At 44.4% G+C, this 24,978-nt stretch overlaps 1 protein-coding gene across 2 annotated transcripts in view; it reads left to right on the forward strand.

The window, feature by feature from the left end:
* LOC104650337 (uncharacterized) overlaps positions 1–24,978 on the forward strand; it is an 86,898-nt gene that overhangs the window by 14,844 nt on the left and 47,076 nt on the right. Inside the window, exons 2-4 of one of the 2 annotated variants that reach the window (XM_074385651.1) lie at positions 2,359–2,485; positions 3,200–3,295; positions 10,242–11,525. In XM_074385651.1, coding sequence (XP_074241752.1) covers positions 2,359–2,485; positions 3,200–3,295; positions 10,242–11,525 — 1,507 coding nt within the window. Of the gene's footprint in view, positions 1–2,358; positions 2,486–3,196; positions 3,296–10,241; positions 17,242–24,978 lie in introns of those variants that run through there. The other variant, XM_074385650.1, reaches the window with a different exon arrangement.

Here is a 24,978-nt window from a genome sequence, read left to right on the forward strand (position 1 = left end):
GCGCCATTGCACTCCAGCCTGGGGTAACAAGAGCGAAACTCCGTCTCAAAAAAAAAAAAAAAAAAATACTGAGAGATTCCTGCTCTCTAGGGTGCTAAAGAAAGTCTACTTAAAAACATTATTAAAAATTATAGGCCAGGCACGGTGGATCACATCTGTAATCCCAGCAATTTGGAGGCGGAGGCAGGCAGATCATCACATCCAGAGTTTGAGACCAGTCTGACCAACATAGTGAAACCTCATCTCTACTAAAAATACAAAAATTAGCCAGGCATGGTGGTGTGTCCCTGTAATCCCAACTTCTCAGGAGGCTGAGGCAGGAGAATTGCTTAAACCTAAGAGGTGGAGATTGCACACTGCTCTCCAGCCTGGGTAACAGAGGGAAACTCCATTTCTTTTTTTTTTTTTTTTTTTTTTTTTTGAGGCGGAGTTTCACTCTTGTTACCCAGGCTGGAGTGCAATGGCGCGATCTCGGCTCACCGCAACCTCCGCCTCCTGGGTTCAGGCAATTCTCCTGCCTCAGCCTCCCGAGTAGCTGGGATTACAGGCACACGCCACCATGCCCAGCTAATTTTTTGTATTTTTAGTAGAGATGGGGTTTCACCATGTTGACCGGGATGGTCTCCATCTGTTGACCTTGTGATCCACCCGCCTCAGCCTCCCAAAGTGCTGGGATTACAGGCTTGAGCCACCGCGCCCGGCCTAGGGAAACTCCATTTCAAAAAAAAAAAAAAAAAAAAACTGTTCAACACGGGAAATATCTTGGCCTTTGCATAAAACTGATTTTTCTTTTCTTTCTCTCTTCCTCCCTCCCTCCCTCCCTCCCTTCCTTCCTTCCTTTCTTAATGGAGTCTCACTCCTGCCTCGGCTGGAGTGCAATGGTGCAATCTCAGCTCACTGCAACCTCTACTTCTTGGGTTCCAGTGATTCTCCTGTCTCAGCCTCCTGAGTAGCTGGGATTACAGGTACATGCCAGCATACCTGGCGTTTTTTTTTTTTTTTTGGTAGAGTTTGGGTTTTACCATGTTCCTTAGGCTGGTCTTGAACTCCTGAGGAGGAGGAGTTCAACTCCGGGGAGGCAATCCACCCTCCCCGGCCTCCTAAAGTGCTAGGATTATAGACATGAACCACTGCACCTGATTTTTCTTTATGGTTAAATTCAATCTTTAATAGAGTTTTGAGGGGCAGTATCTCAGCAGTGATACTGTGTTCTTCTGTGTCCATCAGCACGTCATGAAATTTTTTCTGGTGTAGTTGATAATAATTTACTTAGCAAAAGAGCTCTTTTTTTCACTGTAGAGTCAATTATTTTTCTCTATCATTAAGTATATTTATGCAGCTAATTTGCATAAACCATCACATTTAATCTGGCACCTGCCATTTTTTCTTATCTTTCTTTCTTTCTTTCTTTTGTGTGTGTGTGTGTATGATACAAGTCTGTCTTTGGAAAATGAAGGCTCTTACCTTTGTTTACAGGCCAGAAAAATTGGGAAAAGCAGTCTCTTTCCCTTACTGAATGTTTGACAAGATAGTCTTCTTGGGTCAAAAACATTGGCATTACTAGTGACCTTGTTAGAATTTTTAAAACTGAGACTTTATTCCAGGTCTTCTGGGGGAAAACAAAACAAAACAAAAAAAACTTCACCACAAGATCTCCAGTTATTGTAGGCATTTAAATTTGAGAGGTACTTTCTAAATCAACATTTTTTTTTTGGTCAGGAAAATATACACAACTCATTATGTTGTAAATACAGCACTGAAAAATGTGTATATTTGTGTTTATGTCCTTAACTATATACTTTATTATAGAGAAAAGTATTGTATATGCACTGGTGTTTTGGATCTTACGCCATTCTCTGTCTTCAGAGTAAGGGAATACATTAGAGAATATTTCTGGGTTTAAAATTATTCGATAATTTCAGTTACCCTTTTGTTGTTGTTGTTGTTGTTGTTTTGAGACAGGGTCTTACTCTGTCACCCAGGTTGGAGTGCAGTGGCAAGATCTCAGGTCACTGCAACCTCCGCCTCCTGGGTTCAAGCGATTCTCCTGCCTCAGCCTCCTGAGTAGCTGGGATTACAAGTGTGTGCCACCATGCCCAGATTTTGTATTTTTAGTAAAGTTGGATTTTCACCATGTTCGTCAGGCTGGTCTTGAACTCCTGACCTCGTGATCCATCCGCCTAGGCCTCCCAAAGTGCTGGGATTACAGACATGAGCCACCACACCCATACTAATTTCAGTTATTCTTATAAGTCAGAATCAATTCTCTTTACTCTCTTGTTTAACCTTAATTCAAATAATAAATTTGGCCCATGGCCACTTGGTAAATATATGTATGTCCGTATATGTGTTTTTCAGGAGACGCTGACATTTAGGGATGTGGCCATAGAATTCTCTCTGGAGGAGTGGCAATGCCTGAACCCTGCTCAGCAGAATTTATATAGAAATGTGATGTTAGAGAACTACAGAAACCTGGTCTTCTTGGGTGAGCATAACTTTAATACACAATTCTTAATGTACCCTAAAAGTTGATGTCTTTTTGGCCGGGGGCGGTGGCTCAAGCCTGTAATCCCAGCACTTTGGGAGGCCAAGGCGGGCGGATCACGAGGTCGAGAGATCGAGACCATACTGTTCAACATGGTGAAACCCCGTCTCTACTAAAAATACAAAAAATTAGCTGGGCATGGTGGCGCGTGCCTGTAATCCCAGCTACTCAGGAGGCTGAGGCAGGAGAATTGCCTGAACCCAGGAGGTGGAGGTTATGGTGAGCCGAGATGGCGCCATCGCACTCCAGCCTGGGTAACAAGAGTGAAACTCGGTCTCAAAAAAAAAAAAAAAAAAAGACTAGCCAGGCGCAGTGGCTCATGCCTGTAATCCCAGCACTTTGGGAGGCCGAGGCGGATGGATCATGAGGTCAAGAGATCGAGGCCATCCTGGTCAACATAGTGAAACCCCGTCTCTACTAAAATAGAAAAGTTAGCTGGGCATGGTGGCGCGTGCCTGTAGTCCCAGCTACTCAGGAGGCTGAGGCAGGAGAATTGCCTGAACCCAGGAGGCGGAGGTTGCGGTGAGCCGAGATCGTGCCATTGCACTCCAGCCTGGGTAACAAGAGTGAAACTCCTCCGTCTCAAAAAAAAAAAGAGAAAGAGGAAAAAAAAAAAAAAACATTGATTTATGTTACTTATTTTTAATAAAGCAGGTATTGCTGTCTCTAAGCAAAACCCGGTCACCTGTCTGGAGCAAGGAAAAGAGCCCTGGAATATGAAGAGAGATGAGATCATAGCCAAACCCACAGGTAGGTGAAAGTGAATACAACAAACAACACAGATGAGAGGTCCAAAGGTCAAACAAACAAAAAACCAGTTCTTACAACATGATTTGGGAAACTGTGTTGCAAAGCAAATAGTTTCTGGGAGGCCTGAGTATTTTCTTAAATTTTTCTCTTTACATAGGGGCATCTTCTGTCTTATGCTGTTAAATTCTCTAAGAATTCTGCTTTTCCTTGGGTGATCTTCCTTCAAGTTTACAGTGAGAGCCAAAGTCTTCTTCATGGCGTGTAAGACACTGTGCAGGCTGGCCACAGTGACTTACACCTGTAATCTCAGCAGTTTTAGAGGTGAAGGCCAGCAGACCACAAGGTCTGGAGTTTGAGACCAGCCTGGACAACATGGTGAAACCCCATCTCTACTAAAAATACAAAAATTAGTCCAATGTGGTTGTGGGCACCTTTAATCCTAGCTACTTGGGAAGCTGTGGCAGAAGAGTCACTTGAACTCAGGAGGCAGAGGTTTCAGTTAGTTGAGATCATGCCACTGCACTCCAGCCTGGGTGACAGAGTGAGATTTCGTCTTAAAAAAGGGGACTGTACATCTGTCTGCTTTTTCATTTTTTAGGAGACAAATATCTGCGTAATTTTGAAAAACTCCATGTTAAACTATTTTTTAGTTCTCTTTTTGCATCATGTCTAAGATGTGTGAGAGTAGTGGTTTCTGTTCCATTAATGGTTTCTTTGTGAATTTTTCTGCACATTCCATTCTGCCTGTATTACTATAGTCTTAAAATACAGTGTGAAATTGTAAATTATGATGTTCCTTTACTTTGTTCTTTTTTCTCAAAAGTGCTTTTGCTATTTGAAGTTTAAAGACAGTCTTGCTAGGTCACCAGTCTGGTGTGCAATGGCCTGATCTCAGCTCACTGCAATCTCCGCCTCCTGAGTTCAAATGATTCTCCTGCCTCAGCCTCCTGAGTAGCTGGGATTACAGGCATGTGCCACCATGCCTGGCTAATGTTTATATTTTTAGTAGAGTTAGGAGGTTTTACCATGTTGTCCAGACTAGTCTCGATCTCGTGACGTCATGATCCGTCCACCTCTGCCTCTCAAAGTGCTGGGATTACAGGTGTGAGCAACTGTGCCTGGCCAAAATGAAATATTTTAAAATTTATTTTTGTCTTTTAAAATTTCTTTCATTGATATATATTTCTTTTTTTTTTTTTTTTGAGACGGAGTTTCACTCTTCTTACCCAGGCTGGAGTGCAATGGCGCAGTCTCAGCTCACTGCAACCTCCGACTCCTGGGTTCAGGCAATTCTCCTGCCTCAGCCTCCTGAGTAGCTGGGATTACAGGCGCGCGCCACCATGCCCAGCTAATATTTTTTTTATTTTTAATAGAGACGGGGTTTCACCATGTTGACCAGGATGGTCTCGATCTCTTGACCTTGTGATCCGCCCGCCTCGGCCTCCCGAAGTGCTGGGATTACAGGCTTGAGCCACCGCGCCCGGCCAGTTTAGACAAATTTTAATGTACTGTATATTTATATATGTGTGTGTGTGTGTGTGTATATATATATACATATATATAAAAGATTATACAGTCCACAAACAGCAACTTTTTACTTAATTTCTCTTCAATTCCAATTTTTTTTTTGTTTTTTTTGTTTTGTTTTTGAGACAGAGTCTCATTCTCTCACCCAGTCTGGAGTGCAGTGGTGTAATGTTCGCTCACTGTAACCTCTGCCTCTTGAGTTCAAGCAGTTCTCCTGCCTGAGTCCTCCAAGTAGCTGGGATCACAGGTGCCTGTCACCACACCCACTAATTTTTGAATTTTTAGTAGAGACAGAGTTTCACCATCTTAGCCAGGCTGGTGTTGAACTCTTGACCTCCGGATCTACCTGCAAATGGGTCCCTCTGGGTTTGTAGTGGAGGGGTTGTAGCTTGGTCACAAGGTTGCTGTGTCTGCACTAGGGTCGACCTTTAGATGGCTTGTTACAAAGACCTTGGGTAATTGTAATTCCCATTCTAATTTTGGACAGACTGATTATTCTTCAGGACTTTGATCTGCAGGGCAGAAACAGGGCAGGTTTTTGCAATTGGGTCCATGTATAATTACCCTTATATCAGGACTTGAATGGGTATGGTTTTCACTGAATACCAGAGAGGGTTTCCTCACGTTGCTGTGTGGGTTTCTATTTAGGCAAAACTGGTCATGAACTGTGGCTCAGAGATGTGGAACTGAGTCATTGAACTGATTCTGGGAGTGCTGTGAAAACCAAGGTCTGTAGGCCTGCCTGCATGGCTGCAAATTGGTATCTTCCTCCAGGTCTCCTAAAAAGCAGGACCTCTCCCAGTCTGTAACTAGGAGAAGGTTGGGATGGTTACAGAGTAAACTTCAGAAATCTCAGTGGGACCAAGTTGGTTGGGCCATTTCTTGGTCTGTAACCAAGGCCAGGGGTCCTGTAGTTTCCTATCTAAATAAGAAGCTGTCCTCTGAAAAGAACACTCCTCAATCTTGGGCTTTAGCAAAGTTTCACAACTCCCTCCCTGGATCTCAAAGCTCTCTTTTTTTTTTTTTTTTTTTTTTTTTTTTTGAGACGGAGTTTCGCTCTTGTTACCCAGGCTGGAGTGCAATGGCACGATCTCGGCTCACCGCAACCTCCGCCTCCTGGGTTCAGGCAATTCTCCTGCCTCAGCCTCCTGAGTAGCTGGGATTACAGGCACGCACCACCATGCCCAGCTAATTTTTTGTATTTTTAGTAGAGACAGGGTTTCACCATGTTGACCAGGATGGTCTCGATCTCTTGACCTCGTGATCCACCCGCCTCAGCCTCCCAAAGTGCTGGGATTACAGGCTTGAGCCACCGCGCCCGGCCTCAAAGCTCTCTTAAAGGCACTTACTTTGGAGATGTGGTTGTGCTTATTACCCAGGCTAGTCTTGAAATCCTGGCCTGCAGAAATTCTACAACCTCAGTGTACCGTGTAGCTGTCATTACACATCTGAGCCATGATGCCTGGCTCTCTCATGAAGGAATTTTTGTTAGGGATGACTGAAAATTTTTTTTTGCTGTAGGGAGGGTAGTCAAATAGAGTACCTTTTATTTATTTTTATTATTTGAGATGGAGTCTCACTCTGTTGCAAGGTTAGAGTGCAGTGTTGCAATCTTGGCTCACTGCAACCTTTGCCTCCTGGAATCAAGTGATTCTCCTGCCTTAGCCTCCCGAGTAGCTGGGACTACAGGAGTGCGCCACCATACCCAGCTAATTTTTGTATTTTTAGTAGAGACGGGTTTCACCATGTTGGCCAGGATGGTCTCAATCTCTTGACCTCATGATCTGCCTGCTTCAGCCTCCCAAAGTGCTGGGATTACAGGCATGAGCCACCACCCATGGTCAGTGAGCACCTTTTATTTTTTATTTTTTTATTTTTTTATTTTTTCCTTTTTTTTTTTTATTGCATTTTAGGTTTTGGCACCTTTTATTTTTTTATGTCACTGATAATACTTTTTCTATACATTTTTACTTCATATTTTTTTATTTCAAACGTCTATAATTTTAGATTCAAATATTTAGAACAATATCATAGAATGTATATGTTATGCCTGAAGTAAATTAGATAATTTGTAGGCACTCCATATTACTAAAATGGTTACTTATAAATTTAAGTTTGTTGCAGGTAAAAAGGAATTATAGGCCGGGAGCGGTGGCTCAAGCCTGTAATCCCAGCACTTTGGGAGGCCGAGGCTGGTGGATCACTAGGTCAAGAGATTGAGACCATCCTGGTCAACATGGTGAAACCCCGTCTCTATTAAAAATACAAAATATTAGCTGGGCATGGTGGCGCGTGCCTGTAATCCCAGCTACTCAGGAGGCTGAGGCAGGAGAATTGCCTGAACCCGGGAGGCGGAGGTTGCGGTGAGCCGAGATTGCGCCATTGCACTCCAGCCTGGGTAACAAGAGCGAAACTCCATCTCGAAAAAAAAAAAAAAAAAATTTATTTATTTTATTTTAATTTTTTGAGATGAAGTCTTGCTGTGTCACCCAGGCTGAAGTGCAATGGCACAATCTCAGCTCAAAGCAACCTCTGCTTCCCAGGTTCAAGCCATTCTCCAGCCTCAGCCTCTCAAGCAGCTGGGATTACAGGTGCCCGCCACCTAACTCAGCTAATTTTTGTATTTTTAATAGAGATGGTGTTTTGCCATGTTGGCCAGGCTGGTCTCGAACTCCTGACCTCAGGTGATCTGCCTGCCTCATCCTCCCAAAGTGCTGGGATTGCAGGCATGATCTACCTTGCCTGGCCAAAGTTTATAGCACCCAGTATTCCCAGGCAATTTTCTAAGTCTCAGCAAGGCCTGACCCTGCTTCGCTTCCAAGATTGGGCATGGTTGGAAGGCGATCACCTGACCTCATGATCCACCTGCCTCGGCCTCCCACAGTGCTGGAATTAAAGGTGTGAGCCACTGCACCCGGCCCGAGCTTCTTCATTTTGATGTTTTTTCTTTAAGAATTTTTGGGCCGGGCGCGGTGGCTCAAGCCTGTAATCCCAGCACTTTGGGAGGCCGAGATGGGTGGATCACGAGGTCGAGAGATCGAGACCATCCTGGTCAACATGGTGAAACCCCGTCTCTACTAAAAATACAAAAAACTGGCCGGGCGCGGTGGCTCAAGCCTGTAATCCCAGCACTTTGGGAGGCCGAGGCGGGTGGATCACAAGGTCAAGAGATCGAGACCATCCTGGTCAACATGGTGAAACCCCGTCTCTGCTAAAAATACAAAAAATTAGCTGGGCATGGTGGCACGTGCCTGTAATCCCAGCTACTCAGGAGACTGAGGCAGGAGAATTGTCTGAACCCGGGAGGCGGAGGTTGCGGTGAGCCGAGATCGCGCCATTGCACTCCAGCCTGGGTAACAAGAGCGAAACTCCGTCTCAAAAAAAAAAAAAAAAAAAAAAAAAAAAATACAAAAAACTAGCTGGGCATGGTGGCGCATGCCTGTAATCCCAACTACTTAGGAGGCTGGGGCAGGAGAATTGCCTGAACCCAGGAGGCGGAGGTTGCGGTGAGCCGAGATCGCGCCATTGCACTCCAGCCTGGGTAACGAGCGAAACTCCGTCTCAAAAAAAAAAAAAAAAAAAAAGAATTTTTTAGTTATGGCCAGGAGTGGTGGCTTATGCCTGTAATCCAAGCACTTTGGAGGCCAAGGCGGGCGATTACCTGAGGTCGGGAGTTCAAGACCAGACTGACCAACACGATGAAACCTTGTCTTTATTAAAAAAAGGAAATTTTAGCCGGGCGCGGTGGCTCAAGCCTGTAATCCCAGCACTTTGGGAGGCCGAGGCGGGTGGATCAGGAGGTCAAGAGATCGAGACCATCCTGGTCAACACGGTGAAACCCCGTCTCTACTAAAAATACAAAAAACTAGCTGGGCGTGGTGGCACGTGCCTGTAATCCCAGCTACTCAGGAGGCCGAGGCAGGAGAATTGCCTGAACCCAGGAGGTGGAGGTTGCGGTGAGCCGAGATCGCGCCATTGCACTCCAGCCTGGGTAACAAGAGCGAAACTCCGTCTCAAAAAAAAAAAAAAAAAAAAATTTTTTAGTGATATTTTCTATTTTCTTAACTTTACGATTTCTGTTTTTTGCATACACACACATATATTGAGACAGAGTCTTGCTCTGTAGCCAGGCTGGAGTACAGTGGCATGATCTCTTCTGACTGCAGCCTCTGCCTCATGAGTTCAAGGAACTCACCTGCCTCAGACTCCTGAGTAGCTGGAACTATAGGTGCGCACCACCACACCTGGCTAATTGTGTGTGTGTGTGTGTGTGTGTGTATTTTAGTAGAAATGGGGTTTCACCATGTTGACCAGGATGGTCTTAGTCTCCTGACCTCATGATCTGCCTGCCTCAGCATCCCAAAGTGCTGAGATTACAGGTGTGAACCACCATGCCTAGCTCTATTTTTGTTTTTATCCTCATTTTATTCTGATTTTCTATTGTTCTTTGTGTTTCTACTTTACTAATTGAGTATTCAATTTATTATTTTCAGTTTTTAAAATTAATGTATGCATTGTTTTTATGGTTTCTTCCTGAAAATTCTATAATATTTTTTGGAACTATTTTGCCATATTTTATATTCATTGTAATTTTTTATTAAGATTTGGACATTAAATAAAGCTACTTTTCACAATCTTTATAATGTAGCTCTGTCCTGGCATAGTCTGAAAACAGTTATCTTGGTTAGAGATTCTGGGATACTCTCAAACATGTTCTTAGAATGTATCTTGTCCAGTGGCTGATGCCTGTAATCCCAGCACTTTTGAGGCCAAGGTGGGTGGATCACTTGAGGCCAGAAGTTCAAGACCAGCTTGGCCAACATTGTGAAACCCCTGTCTCTTAAAAAAAAAAAAAAGAATGTATCTTGTCTAAAATTTTGTGTTTAATTTTTAGTTAGTTAAGGGAATTGATCTCTGCTTCATCTTAACCAGTATCATTTGTGACATCTGTTTTCTCTCTGTTGCTGTAACATATACCTTTGGTCTCAGCAAACCCAAACTGTCATACCACCATTTCTTCCAGCACTTTATGTTATGGGATACCACTTTTTGAAAAGGCCTCTAGAATCAATTAATATAGATGTATGTGCCAGTATTTTACTTGTTTATTAAAAAAGAAACTGAAAGTTAGAAATTTACTTTGAAAAGCACTGTGTTATATTGGAGAGCAGAAAAGAACTTTGTTGGGTAAATATAACAGACTTTTCTTTTTCTTCTGTGTCTTTGCATTGTACTCACCTGGGGAACTTACACTTTTAAGTTTTTCTCAAATGATTTTTATTACATTTATATGTCTATGAAGGGGTTAGGGCCTGTAGTATTTTATTATGGCATCTTGCTTATGTAGTTTGTATAATATAGATTATTCATAAAGTATTTAAATATAGTAAGTTTAATAATTTGTTTTTATTTCTTTCAGCTATGTGTTCTTATTTTCCCAAAAACCTTTGGCCAGAGCAAGACATGAAAGGTTCTTTTAAACAGTTGATACTGAGAAGATATGGAAAATGTGGACCTGAGAATTTACAGTTAAGAAAAGGCTGTGAAAGTGTGGTGGATGAGTGTAAGGTGCACAAAGAAGGTTATAATGAACTAAGCCAGTGTTTGACAGCTACCCAGAGCAAAATATTTCAATGTGATAAATATGTAAAAGTCTTTCATAAACTTTTAAATTCAAATAGACATAAGACAAGACATACTAGAAAAAAACCTTTCAAATGTAAAAAATGTGATAAATCATTTTGCATGCTTTTACACCTAAGTCAACATAAAAGAGTTCATACTGGGGAGAATTTGTACCAATGTGAAGAATGTGGCAAAGCCTTTAAGTGGTTCTCAACCTTTACTAGACACAGGATAATTCATACTGGAGAGAAACCCTTCAAATGTGAAGAATGTGGCAAAGCTTTTAAGCAGTCTTCAACCCTTACTACACATAAGATAATTCATACTGGAGAAAAACCCTTCAAATGTGAAGAATGTGGCAAAGCTTTTAAGCACCCCTCAACCCTTAGTACACATAGGATGATTCATACTGGAGAGAAACGCTACAGATGTCAAGAATGTGGCAAAGCCTTCAGCCGGTCCTCACAGCTTACTACACATAAGAGAATCCATACTGGAGAGAAACCCTACAAATGTGAAGAATGTGGCAAAGCTTTTAACCGATTTTCATACCTTACAAAACATAAGATAATTCATACTGGAGAGAAATCTTACAAATGTGAAGAATGTGGCAAAGCCTTTAACTGGTCCTCGACACTTACTAAACATAGAAGAATTCATACTGGAGAGAAACCCTACAAATGTGAAGAATGTGGAAAAGCCTTTAGTGTGTCTTCAAACCTTACTACACATAAGATGACTCATACTGGGGAGAAACCCTACAAATGTGAAGAATGTGGCAAAGGCTTTAGTTGGTCCTCAACCCTTACTAAACATAAGATCATTCATACTGGAGTGAAACCTTACAAATGTGAAGAATGTGGCAAAGCTTTTAACCAATCCTCAAACCTTACTACACATAAGATAATTCATACTGGAGAGAAATCTTACAAATGTGAAGAATGTGGCAAAACTTTTAGCCATTCCTCAATCCTTACTACACATAAGAGAATTCACACTGGAGAGAAACCCTACAAATGTGAAGAATGTGGCATAGCTTTTAACCGATCCTCAAAACTTACTAAACATAAGATAATTCATACTTGAGAGAAATCTACAAATGTGAAGAATGTGGCAAAGCCTTTAACCAATCCTCAACTCTTACTAAACACAGGAAAATTTATACTGAGAAGAAACCGTACCAACTGTGAAGAATGTGGCAGTGCTTTCAAGCAGTCCTCATATCTTATTAAACAAAATAATTCATACTGCTGAGAAAAATCTAAAAGTGTGAAAAATGTGCCACAGCCTTTAACCAATCTTCAACTTTTTATTCTTTGAGACAGAGTCTTGCTCTGTTGCCCAGGCTGGAGTGCAATGGCACACTCTCGGCTCACTGCAACCTCTGCCTCCTGGGTTCAAGCAGTTCTCCTGCCTCAGCCTCCCAAGTAGCTGGGATTACAGGTGCTCATTTTTGTATTTTATGTATTTTTGTATTTTTAAGTTTCACTATGTTGGTCACGCTAGTCTCAAACCCCTGACCTCGTGATCTGCCCACCTGCCTCCCACAGTGCTGAAATTACAGGCGTGAGCCACTGCGCCCAGCTCAATCCTTAACTCTTAAGTATTAAAAAATTTATACTGTACAGAAACTCTATGAGTGTGAAAAACATGGCAAAGCCTAAATTGGTCATCACACTTTAATTGTAGGTAAGATAGTAGAGGAAATGCCTACACGTGTGAACAGTGTGGCAAAACTTGTAACCAGTGCTCACCCCTTATTGCACAGGAAAGCATTTATAATTGAGATAAATCATACAACTATAAAGACTGAAAAGGCCATTAATACCTGCTCACATCTTAACACCAGAGAGTAATAAAAGCATATGTAAAATTACTGTCAAAAGATCTTTCAGATAGTACAAGCTTTTGGCCAGGTGCAGTGGCTCATACCTTTAATCCCAGCAATTTAAGGGGGCTAAGACAGGTGGATAATGAGGTCAGGAGTTTGAGACCTTTGGGGTTCTGTCAGGATGGTGAGAGAAATTGTAAAATTATAGAGAATAAGCACACACTCTCTTGGAAGGCCTGGGGGTTTACATAAAAGGTTTGGCTGAAAGCAGAACTAACTTAAAAGCTCAGGGTGTAGATACAAAGGAATGTAGAGTACTTTAAATAGCTTGTTTCCTCGTGTGGTTCTAAGACCAACCTATGATCAGCTGCAGGGGCATAACTGCCCTCTACTCGGGGAGTCAGCAACCAGGTAAATCACCCTCTAGTGATGTTTCTTCAAGATCTGTGTCATTTATGCTGGGTGCGGTGGCTCGAGCCTGTAATCCCAGCACTTTGGGAGGCTGAGGCGGGTGGATCACGAGGTCGAGAGATCGAGACCATCCTGGTCAACATGGTGAAACCCCGTCTCTACTAAAAATACAAAAAAAATTAGCTGGGCATGGTGGCACATGCCTGTAATCCCAGCTACTCAGGAGGCTGAGGCAGGAGAATTGCTTGAACCCAGGAGGCGGAGGTTGCGGTGAGCCAAGATAGCGCGCCATTGCACTCCAGCCTGGGTAACAAGAGCGAAACTCCGTCTCAAAAAAAAAAAAAGATCTGTGTCATTTAATCTAGATTTAATAAATGTGAGTGTCACTGGCTGATTGGGGCCTTGGCTGTGACTCTTTGCAGCACTTTTCTTGGTGTTTGTGACTGGCCCAGGCCCTCAGCCAGACTGACAGGCAAAATATCTGTGTCAGTGTACATCTCTGGTCTGTTGCCGGGTCAGGGTCCGTGGGTTGGACCCCTTCAGCTGGTGCCGTGTGGAATGTTGTGAAAGATCGCTACGGACCCCTAAAAATGAAGGTGAAAAGAACTGCATGATCAGTAAGTCTTTGGTGCCGACTTGGGATTTCTATGTTGCTGATTGTGGCAGGGGATTGTTCAGACTAAGGTTTTATCATGGGACAGCAGTTATCAGCTGTTTAAGGCTAGTGAAGCCTTGATTTCACAGGTTCAATTAAGGGACCTAATGCAAACTCTTGTGACCCATAACTCAAGGTTCCCAAAAGAAGGCAAGCTAGCCGGGCGCGGTGGCTCAAGCCTGTAATCCCAGCACTTTGGGAGGGCAAGGCGGGTGGATCACGAGATCAAGAGATCAAGACCAACCCGGTCAACATGGTGAAACCCCGTCTCCACTAAAAATACAAAAAATTTAGCTGGGCATGGTGGCGCGTGCCTGTAATCCTAGCTACTCAGGAGGCTGAGGCAGGAGAATTGCCTGAACCCAGGAGACGGAGGTTGCGGTGAGCCGAGATCGCACCATTGCACTCCAGCCTGGGTAACAAGAGCGAAACTCCGTCTCAAAAAAAAAAGAAAGAAAAGAAAAAGAAAGAAAGAAAAGGGGGGCCGGGCACGGTGGCTCAAGCCTGTAATCCCAGCACTTTGGGAGGCCGAGGCGGGTGGATCACGAGGTCGAGAGTTCGAGACCATCCTGGTCGACATGGTGAAACCCCGTCTCTACTAAAAATACAAAAAATCAGCTGGGCATGGTGGCGTGTGCCTGTAATCCCAGCTGCTCGGGAGGCTGAGGCAGGAGAATTGCCTGAACCCAGGAGGCGGAGGTTGCGGTGAGCCAAGATGGTGCCATTGCACTCCAGCCTGGGTAACAAGAGCGAAACTCCGTCTCAAAAAAAAAAAAAAAAAAAAAAGAAAGAAAGAAAAGGGAAAGAAACCAAACTTGTTTTCTATGTAGACAGCCAGGTCATATGAAGAGTAAATGCCCCCACACTAGAGACCAAGGTAACTCAGGGAAAAACCCCCTTCTATGTTCCCCCAATGTAAAAAGGAGAAACTGGAAAAATCAATGCAGGTCAAAATTTGGTAAAAACAGATACCCCGTAAGTAGTAACCAGGTGGGAAACTTGAGCAGCCAGCACTAGACCCTGCTTCAAACGGGCACTGCCAGTGACTTTCCCAGGTCAGATGGGAAGCCCGTAGTCCTCTACCTCAGAGCAGCCACCTCTGGGAGTGCAAAACTGGACTTCCTCTGCCCCAACAAATGAGTGCTAAAAGAAGGAGAAGAGGCCGGGCGCGGTGGCTCAAGCCTGTAATCCCAGCACTTCGGGAGGCCGAGGCGGGTGGTCAACATGGTGCAACCCCGTCTCTACTAAAAAAATACAAAAAATTAGCTGGGCATGGTGGCACGTGCCTGTAATCCCAGCTACTCAGGAGGCTGAGGCAGGAGAATTGCCTGAACCCAGGAGGCGGAGGTTGCGGTGAGCCGAGATCGCGCCATTGCACTCCAGCCTGGGTAACAAGAGCAAAACTCCCTCTCAAAAAAAAAAAAAAAAAAAAAGGAGAAGGAGAAGACCCTAAAAGGGTTGCAACTGGGATCTGGAACCCATTGCTTCTGGGAATAGTGTGATTAGCCTATCCAGTAAAGGAATTTATGTGCTCACTGGGGTAATTGATGGTGATTACCAAGGTGTGATAGTGGTTATAATGAAATGTAAAGGTATGGATATTCTTCCCCCTGGATCCAAGATAGCTCAGTAACTGATTTTACCATACTGGGTCCCCAATGCCCATGGAAAGGACAGGGGAAAGGGAAGTTTAGGAAGCACAAGAGTATATTGAAATCAATTACTGATCAGTGGCCCGTAATTACCTTAAAAGTCAGAATAAGACAGGGAGGGGAGCATCACACACTGGGGTCAGTTGGGGGGGAGGCTAGGAGAGGGACAGTGGAGGGTGGGGAGAAATGCCAAATGTAGATAATGGGGAAATGGAGGCAGCAAGCCACCTTGCCATGTATGTACCTATGCAACAACACTGCAAGATCTACATGCGTACCCCAGAACCTAAAGTACAATTAAAAAAAAATCAGAAATAAGTAAGAATGTTGCTCCTTGTAATACAAAGAAAATAACCCAGGACAAAAAAGATAAATAAAAGTGACTCTTACTGGACACAGCCAGGCAGAGCATGTACCCTCAACTTGTTGCAATTCAGAAGGAATAAAGGCAGTTAGCAACCTCTAATCATGACCATACCTGTTAATCTTTGGGCAAAGAACCTATTAACCCAATGGGGAGTAACTCTGCGGACCCCTTTCTAAAAATGGCCACTGTTACCATTTCTCCCCTACCCATGAACCAATTTGGGTAGAACAGTGGCCTCTGAAGGAAAAGAAATTGCAGATAGCCCATGAATTAGTTGAAGAGCAATTAAAAGCTGGGCATATAGAACAATCTAATAGTTCTGGGAATTTGCCTATTTTCTTCATTCCTAAAAAGTCTTGGAAATTGACTTTTCCATGACGTACATGCTGCTAGTGTTAATTTGCAACCCATGGGACCCCTTCAGCAGGGACTCCCTTCCCCTGTTCCTCAAGAACAGGGGAACCCAATTCCTCAAGATTGGCCTATAATCATTATTGACTTAAAGCAGGCGTCCCCAAACTTTTTACACAGGGGGCCAGTTCACTGTCCCTCAGATCATTGGAGGGGCGCCACATACTGTGCTCTCACTGACCACCAATGAAAGAGGTGCCCCTTCCTGAAGTGCGGCGGGGGGCCGGATAAATGGCCTCGGGGGCCGCATGCGGCCCACGGGCTATAGTTTGGGGACGAAAACAATTTCCCTAGTAGAACAACACAGAAAAATTTGCATTTGCAATACCAGCTATCAATAATGAAAGGCCAACTTGTCAATTTCATTGGAAAGTGCTTGCTCAAGGAATGCTAAACTGTCCTACCATGTGTCAATATCATGTAAATAAAGCTTTGCTCCCCAGTAGAAAAAAAATGATTGCAAGGTTATTCATTTCATGGATGGTATTAGCCAGTGCTTTTAAATTTACCTCTGTTTTAAAGAATACACAGCTGAGAGGTTTAATCATTGAATCTAAAAACGTACAAATGGGCCGGGCGCGGTGGCTCAAGCCTGTAATCCCAGCACTTTGGAAGGCCGAGGCGGGTGGATCACAAGGTCAACAGATCAAGACCATCCTGGTCAACATGGTGAAACCCCGTCTCTACTAAAAATACAAAAAATTAGCTGGGTATGGTGGCACATGCCTGTAATCCCAGCTACTCAGGAGGCTGAGGCAGGAGAATTGCTTGAACCCAGGAGGCGGAGGTTGCGGTGAGCTGAGATCGCGCCATTGCACTCCAGCCTGGGTAACAAGGGTGAAACTCCGTCTCAAAAAAAAAAAAAAAAAAAGTACAAATGTCCTCTCCTTGGAAATACCTAGAGTAAATACTAACTTCCCGGTCAGTAAGACCCCAAAAGTTTAAATTAAATACTAGCAACTTGTGCACCTTAAATGATTATCAGAAATTACTAGGTGATATTAACTGGCTCTGCCCCACTTTAGGCATTCCTACTTATCAGCTGCAAAACCTGTTTTCTTTTTCTTTTTTTTTTTTTTTTGAGACGGAGTTTCGCTCTTGTTACCCAGGCTGGAGTGCAATGGCGCGATCTCGGCTCACCGCAACCTCCGCCTCCTGGGTTCAGGCAATTCTCCTGCGTCAGCCTCTGGAGTATCTGGGGTTACAGGCACGAGCCACCATGCCCAGCTAATTTTTTGTATTTTTAATAGAGACGGGGTTTCGCCATTTTGACCAGGATGGTCTCGATCTCTGGACCTCGTGATCCACCCGCCTCGGCCTCCCAAAGTGCTGGGATTACAAGCTTGAGCCACCGCCCCTGGCTCCTGTTTTCTATCTTAAAGGGACATACAGCCCTTGATCCTCCCAGATATTTAACCACTGCAGCAAAAAGTGCCATCAAGAATATAGAACAAGCTGTCTCTTTTTTTTTTTTTTTTTTTTTTGAGACGGAGTTTCGCCCTTGTTACCCAGGCTGGAGTGCAATGGCGCGATCTCGGCTCACCGCAACCTCCACCTCCTGGGTTCAGGCAATTCTCCTGCCTCAGCCTCCTGAGTAGCTGGGATTACAGGCACGCGCCACCACGCCCAGCTAATTTTTTGCACTTTTAGTAGAGACAGGGTTTCACCATGTTGACCAGGATGGTCTCGATCTCTCGACCTCGTGATCCACCCGCCTCGGCCTCCCAAAGTGCTGGGATTACAGGCTTGAGCCATCGCGCCCGGCCAAGCTGTCTCTTAAAGACAACTATATCACATTGATCCACAGTTTTCAATTGTTTATTTTTCCCACCAAACACTCCCCTATGGGGTTAATAGGACAGATGACCCCAGGACTGCACCTTCTAGAATGGATTTTTTTTTTTTTTTTTCTCACATACCAGGACTAAAACACTCTCTTCCTATATCCAGTTACTTAGTAAAGTCACCCATTCAGGTTGCATACCATGCAATCAGTTGCTAGGTTATGATCCGGATATTATCGATTCCTTTAAGCAAAAATCAATTAAGTATTGACCCTATTGATGAACTTGCAAATAGCACTCTCCAATTACACAGGACAAATAGAGCATGTCCTTCTTGCTGATAAACTCCTTCATTTCTTACCTCGTACTGTGATCTTGCCTACAAAAAATAGTTCACTGCCCTATACCTAATGCTTTTTTTTTTTTTTTTTTTTTTGAGACAGTTTCCCTCTTGTTACCCAGGCTAGAGTACAGTGGTCTCGGCTCACCGCAACCTCTGCCTCCTGGGTTCAAGCAATTCTCCTGCCTCAGCCTCCCAAGCAGCGGGGACTACAGGCACGCGCCACCATACCCAGCTAATTTTTGTATTTTTAGTAGAGACGGGGTTTCACCTTGTTGACCAGGATGGTCTCGATCTCTTGACCTCGTGATCCACCCGTCTCGGCCTCCCAAAGTGCTGGGATTATAGGCGTGAGCCACCACGCCCAGCCTTACCTAATGCTTTAACACTGTTTACTGGTGGTTTGGGTAAACATGGAAAAATGGCAGTTTGGTGGATATCACATAATTCCCTCACTCGATGTGGGTTTACTAGCAGTCAGAAAGCTGAGATTCAGGCCCTAATACTGGCTTTGAAAACTTTTTACACTCAGCACCACCATATTATTAGCAGCTCACTCTGTTTATTTACTGAAGAACCTTGAGAAAGCCATAATTAAGTCCGCTCTGGAGTCTGCCTTGTATGCTCTTTTTCTGACTTCAGCAATTGCTAGATCAATATACACATCCTTTTATTATTACTTTTTTTGAGACGAACTTTCACTCTTGTTGCTCAGGCTGGAGTGCAATGGCGCGATGTTGGTTCACTACAACTGCCGCCTCCTGGATTCAAGTGATTCTCCTGCCTCAGCCTCCTAACTAGCTGGGATTACAGGCATCCCCCACCACACCTGGCTAATTTTTGTATTTTTTGGTAGAGATGGGAGGTTTCACCATCTTGGACAGCCTGGTCTCAAACTTCTGATCCGCCTAACTTGGCCTCCCAAACTGCTGAGATTGCAAGGCGTCAGCCACCTCACCCCACCCACATTATATTTTTATTACACACATTGAAGTCCACAGCTCACTGCATGGCCTATTGGCTTATGGCAATAATCAAGCAGAGCTTCAGGTTATGAAATCACTGTTTGACTAAGCCAAATCACATCAATTTTTTTCACCAACATCGGAGAAACTTATCTAAACAATTTCAACTTACCCAGATACTGGCTAAACAAAGTATCCTGCAATGCCCAGATTGCCAGCTCACAGGCACATTGCCTCCTTCAACAGGTGTTAACCCTAGAAGGTTATAACATAACCAGCTATGGCAACAGATGTTATACATATTCCTGAATTTGGAAAACTAAAATATGTACATGTATCCATTGATACCAACACTCATTTAATTAGTGCACATGCCTTTCCTGGAGAGTCTACTCAATATGTCACTAAGCATCTTTTTACTTCTGTATTTACAGGATGGCTCAGGCATCCCACATAACCCCTGAGGACAATCCATAGTAGAACGTGCTCCTTTCACTCTTAAAAGTATACTCAGGCCAGGCGCGGTGGCTCACGCCTATAATCCCAGCACTTTGGGAGGCCAAGGCGGGTGGATCACGAGGTCAAGAGATCGAGACCATCCTGGTCAACATGGTGAAACCCCGCCTCTACTAAAAATACAAAACATTAGCTGGGCATGGTGGCGCGTGCCTGTAATCCCAGCTACTCAGGAGGCTGAGGCAGGAGAATTGCCTGAACCCAGGAGGCGGAGGTTGCGGTGAGCCGAGATCACGCCATTGCACTCCAGCCTGGGTAACGAGAGTGAAACTCCATCTCAAAAAAAAAAAAAAAAAAAAGTATACTCAAGGCCGGGTGCGGTGGCTCCCACCTATAATCCCAGCACTTTGGGAGGCCGAGGCGGGTGAATCATGAGGTCAAGAGATCAAGACCATCCTGGTCAACATGGTGAAACCCCGTCTCTACTAAAAATACAAAAATTAGCTGGGCATGGTGGTGCACGCCTGTAGTCCCAGCTACTCGGGAGGCTGAGGCAGGAGAATTGCCTGAACCCAGGAGGCGGAGGTTGCAGTGAGCTGAGATCGTGCTATTGCACTCCAGCCTGGGTAACAAGAGAGAAACTCTGTCTCAGAAAAAAAAAAAAAAAGTATGCTAAAAAACAAAAAGAGTTTGAGTCAGGAATGTGCAACACTACTAGTATAAGCCTTATTTACCCTTAATTTTTAAAATTTAGACGACAAATTTCAATCAGCTGTAGAAAAGTACATTCTAAAACCTCTCAAAACATAAAACCTGGTCCAGATGAATCACTAACGTGGGGAAGAGGGGATTCTTGTGTCCCCACACTTTCTTTTTTTTTTTTTTTTTTGAGACGGAGTTTCGCTCTTGTTACCCAGGCTGGAGTGCAATGGCGCGATCTCGGCTCACCGCGACCTCCGCCTCCTGGGTTCAGCCAATTCTCCTGCCTCAGCCTCCTGAGTAGCTGGGATTACAGGCACGTGCCACCATGCCCAGCTAATGTTTTGTATTTTTAGTAGAGACGGGGTTTCACCATGTTGACCAGGATGGTCTCGATCTCTCGACCTTGTGATCCACCCGCCTCGGCCTCCCAAAGTGCTGGGATTACAGGCTTGAGCCACCGCGCCCGGCCTTACTATTATTATTTTTTAAGAAGACGAGGTTTCACCATGTTGGTCAGACTGGTCTTGAACTCCCGACCTCAGGTGATCCACCCCCCTTGGCCTCCAAAGTGCTTGGATTACAGGCGTGAGCCACCACGCCCAGCCTATTTATTTATTTATTTATTTATTTTTGAGACAGAGTTTCGCTCTTGTTACCCAGGCTGGAGTGCAATGGCGCGATCTCAGCTCACTGCAACCTCCGCCTCCTGGGTTCAGGCAATTCTCCTGCCTCAGCCTCCTGAGTAGCTGGGATTACAGGCACGCGCCACCATGCCCAGCTAATTTTTTGTATTTTTAGTAGAGACGGCGTTTCACCATGTTGACCAGGATGGTATTGATCTCTTGACCTCGTGATCCACCCGCCTCGGCCTCCCAAAGTGCTGGGATTACAGGCTTGAGCCACCGCACCCGGCTTATTTATTATTATTTTTAAGACAAAGTCTCTCTTTGTCTCCTAGGCTGGAGTGCAAACGCACAATCTCGGCTCACTGCAACCTCTGCCTCCTGGGTTCAAATGATTCTCTTGTCTCAGCCTCCCAAGTAGCTAGGATTACAGGTGCCCAACACCACACGCAGCTAATTTTTATATTTTTAGTAGAGATGGGGTTTCACCATGTTTGCCAGGCTTGTCTCAAACTCCTGACCTCATGATCCACCCGGCTTGGCCTCCCAAACTGCTGGAATTACAGGCATGAGCCACCATGCCCAGCTGTAGTCACAATTTATAATACATCATCAATCCGTTAAACAATATTCTAAACAAAAAAATTCTTTTCATAGAACAGAACAGTGCAGCTAAACAGTTAGAAATTTGGGTTCAGGATTACTAGTATAATAATGTTATCTATCATTTATTAAATACTTATGAATGTTTAGCACTTGAGAATTATTATAAAAACCTTCTCAACATTAACCTGGGAGTTCAAAGACTATGTATGACCCAAACAGTCCCTTTCTTCCCAACACTGAGGAATGGCATGAAGATTGTCTTGAAGTTGAGGGCAGGTGATAAAAAAAATTTAAAAAGAGAAATAAATTTTCTACAATTTTGTCACCACACATTGATCTTACATCAGATTTCTCCATCAGTTATATCAATTTTGAATGAACCACATTACTTAAAATCATACAAAGAATGGTCCCACATTGTAAAATCTTTAGAAAACTGAAAGAAGCAAAAATAAACTTTCTCAAAGAAGGTAACATCTCATCCAGTAATTGATAAACCTTGCAAGTAATTTTCTATGAACAATGACTAACAAGCAACCAAAGATGACAAAGCTCACAATAAAGAAGACAGTGTGAAAGACACCAGAGTAACAGAAGCAAACCTGCAAAGACATCAAATATTTGACTTACTGGACAAAAATATAAAAACAACTATGCATACTATATTTAAATAAGATAAAAGTATCTTCGGGAAAGTAGAAACTACACAAGAATTTTTAAAATAACTAAGTTGTAGAATGAATAATACAATAACTAAAATAGAGGAACTCGCCACATTTGAACTTAAATGCACTACATAGAACTAGTAAACAAGATGAGAGATCAGATGAAATTAACATGTATGCAACAAATGTCAGTCCTGGAAAATTCTACTAGTAAGTCTTTCGGAGATTTAAAGTTTAAAAACGAAAAGCATACTGTTGCTATTACTTAACCTCTTTCAAAAAATAAAAAAGTAGGCCGGGCGCGGTGGCTCAAGCCTGTAATCCCAGCACTTTGGGAGGCCGAGGCGGGTGGATCACAAGGTCGAGAGATCGAGACCATCCTGGTCAAAATGGTGAAACCCCGTCTCTACTAAAAATACAAAACATTAGCTGGGCATGGTGGCACGTGCCTGTAATCCCAGCTACTCAGGAGGCTGAGGCAGGAGAATTGCTTGAACCCAGGAGGCAGAGGTTGCGGTGAGTCGAGATCGTGCCATTGCACTCCAGCCTGGGTAACAAGAGCGAAACTCCATCTCAAAAAAAAAAAAAAAAAGCCCAAGCAGGCAGGACTCTGGCTTTCTGGACACTGTAGCAGAAGGGAATAGATAAGGTCTGTGCTAGAATCCTTGAGCTCTACAGATAGCGAACATCTGGGTCACATACAACAGTCAATGTAAGCCTAAATTGGCAGCCTATCATTGCTAATGAATTGCCTTTGTTCTACACCTGCAAACTTGTTTTAGTGCCACTGTGTGCTTTATGTATAAAAAAATCAAGCCCTGCCTTTGTTAAGGGCTCAGCCATTTTGTTCCCAGTTAGGGAACCAGCTGGGCTGGTGTATGCCTAAAATAAACTCCTTCGGTAACCTCAGTGGTCTCTCCGGCCTCTGATATCCTGCAATATTTCTGGTGCATTGGCAGGGAAATGGAGATGACAAGATTGCTGTCTCCTCTGCCTGTGCGGGGGGCCAGGGCCCTGGGCCAAGGGAGACCGGAGACCCCAGGCACCACTGGGAGGCTTCTCTCAAGAAGGAAATCAGCTCTCCCCAACCCCAGTGCCTTCCACCCACGGCCCAATGGAACTAGGATGAGTCTGCAGAATGATTCTAGAATCAGCATGCTTCAGGAACCACGGTGAGACAGTTGAGGCTTGAAGAAAAGAAAGAAAAAAGGCCGGGTGCGATGGCTCAAGCCTGTAATCCCAGCACTTTGGGAGGCCGAGGCGGGTGGATCACGAGGTCAAGAGATCGAGACCATCCTGGTCAACATGGTGAAACTCCGTCTCTACTAAAAATACTAAAAACTAGCTGGGCGTGGTGGCACGTGCCTGTAATCCCAGCTACTCAGGAGGCTGAGGCAGGAGAATTGCCTGAACCCAGGAGGCGGAGATTGCCGTGAGCCGAGATCCCGCCATTGCACTCCAGCCTGGGTAACAAGAGTGAAACTGTCTAAAAAAAAAAAAAGAAAGAAAGAAAAGAAAGAAAAAAGGGAAAGGAGGTCTGAAGCTCCAATCACCTTCCAGGGAAGTGACTAGTAACCCCACCTAGCAAGCCTAGGGGAAGTGAGAGAGGCTCGCAGATTCAAGTAAAACTCATCTAACCAGAACCTGTTCAGCTCCAGGGAAATAATTACTAACCGGACCAGGTAGGGCTGAGGAAAGTGTTAGGGACTCCCCGATTTGAATAAAATTCTCATACCAATTAACACCTGAAGCAAAGCTGCTTTTAGGCCAACTTAGTGAGGAAGCCTAGCAGGAGGAGAAAACTGGGAAGGAGAGGTGTGTGAAAGGGAGGACTCCGGAGGAGCCAGCGCAGACGGTAATGTGTGGGAGCCTCCAGTTCCTTAGCGCCGACAGCACACTCCGAGCCACGTGTGAGGCCGGCCGCAATACGGGTGATCTGCATGCGGCTTAAGGAGGTGCCCCCACAATCTAGGTATTGTGGGGGGTGGTAACAAACTCTCCAATGCCAAGCGGCCCCTGAAAACACCCTCTCCTACTGGGATCGGGGGACAGTTTAATCAGTCTGAAGAAAAAGGCTGAGTGACTGGGCATCGTAAAGGAGGAGATACTGCATGCTAAACAAGTTTAAAAAGGGGTGAGGGCCGGGTGCGGTGGCTCAAGCCTGTAATCCCAGCACTTTGGGAGGCCGAGGCGGGTGGATCACGAGGTCAAGACATTGAGACCATCCTGGTCAACATGGTGAAACCCTGTCTCTACTAAAAATACAAAAATTAGCTGGGCATGGTGGCGCGTGCCTGTAATCCCAGCTACTCAGGAGGCTGAGGCAGGAGAATTGCCTGAACCCAGGAGGCGGAGGTTGCGGTGAGCCGAGATCGCGCCATTGCACTCCAGCCTGGGTAAGAAGAGCAAAACTCCGTCTCAAAAAAAAAAAAAAAAAAAAAAAAAAAAAAAAAAAAAACCTCTGTGTAAACCAGACTGGCCTTCTTTCAATGTCAGGTGGCCCGCTTGAAGGGACAATGGATTGTGAGGTGGTTGGCCATGTGCATAAAATAGTAACCAGGGTCAGAGAACACTCTGGACACCCTAATCAATGCCCATACATCAACTCTTGGCTAAATGTGGTCCAATTAAATCCCACGTGGCTGCAGCCCCGCCAGGCAGTATACCGTAAAACTTCAGTGGCTCAAGCAGAGCCAAAGGTAGTAAAGAAAACCACAGCGTCTTTCACTCAGAAAGTAGGGGAGGGAGAGCTGGAAAAGCAAAAACCGGTCTTACGGGCTCCTCCGCAGGAGAGAAAATAAACACTCCCCTATGTGCCAATATATCCGTCCTTGGCCAATCTAAGGCGAGGTGAAGGGCAAGTAGCTAAAAAATCAGGTTCAAACAAAAGTGACACTCCAACGTCATCTCTTAGTGGGAAACCAAGGGGCTTGTCCATGAGAGTCAGGGAAAAGGAAAGGGACATTTCTAGCTAACGTTGGTGTGACCGCACCTGAGCCTTACAAATGCCTCTCTGGGGGACTAGATCCCAAACATACCATAACGCTGAGGGACAAGTCAGAG

Source organism: Saimiri boliviensis, chromosome 14 (genome assembly GCF_048565385.1).
Source record: "Saimiri boliviensis isolate mSaiBol1 chromosome 14, mSaiBol1.pri, whole genome shotgun sequence".
Taxonomy (NCBI): Eukaryota; Metazoa; Chordata; class Mammalia; order Primates; family Cebidae; genus Saimiri; species Saimiri boliviensis.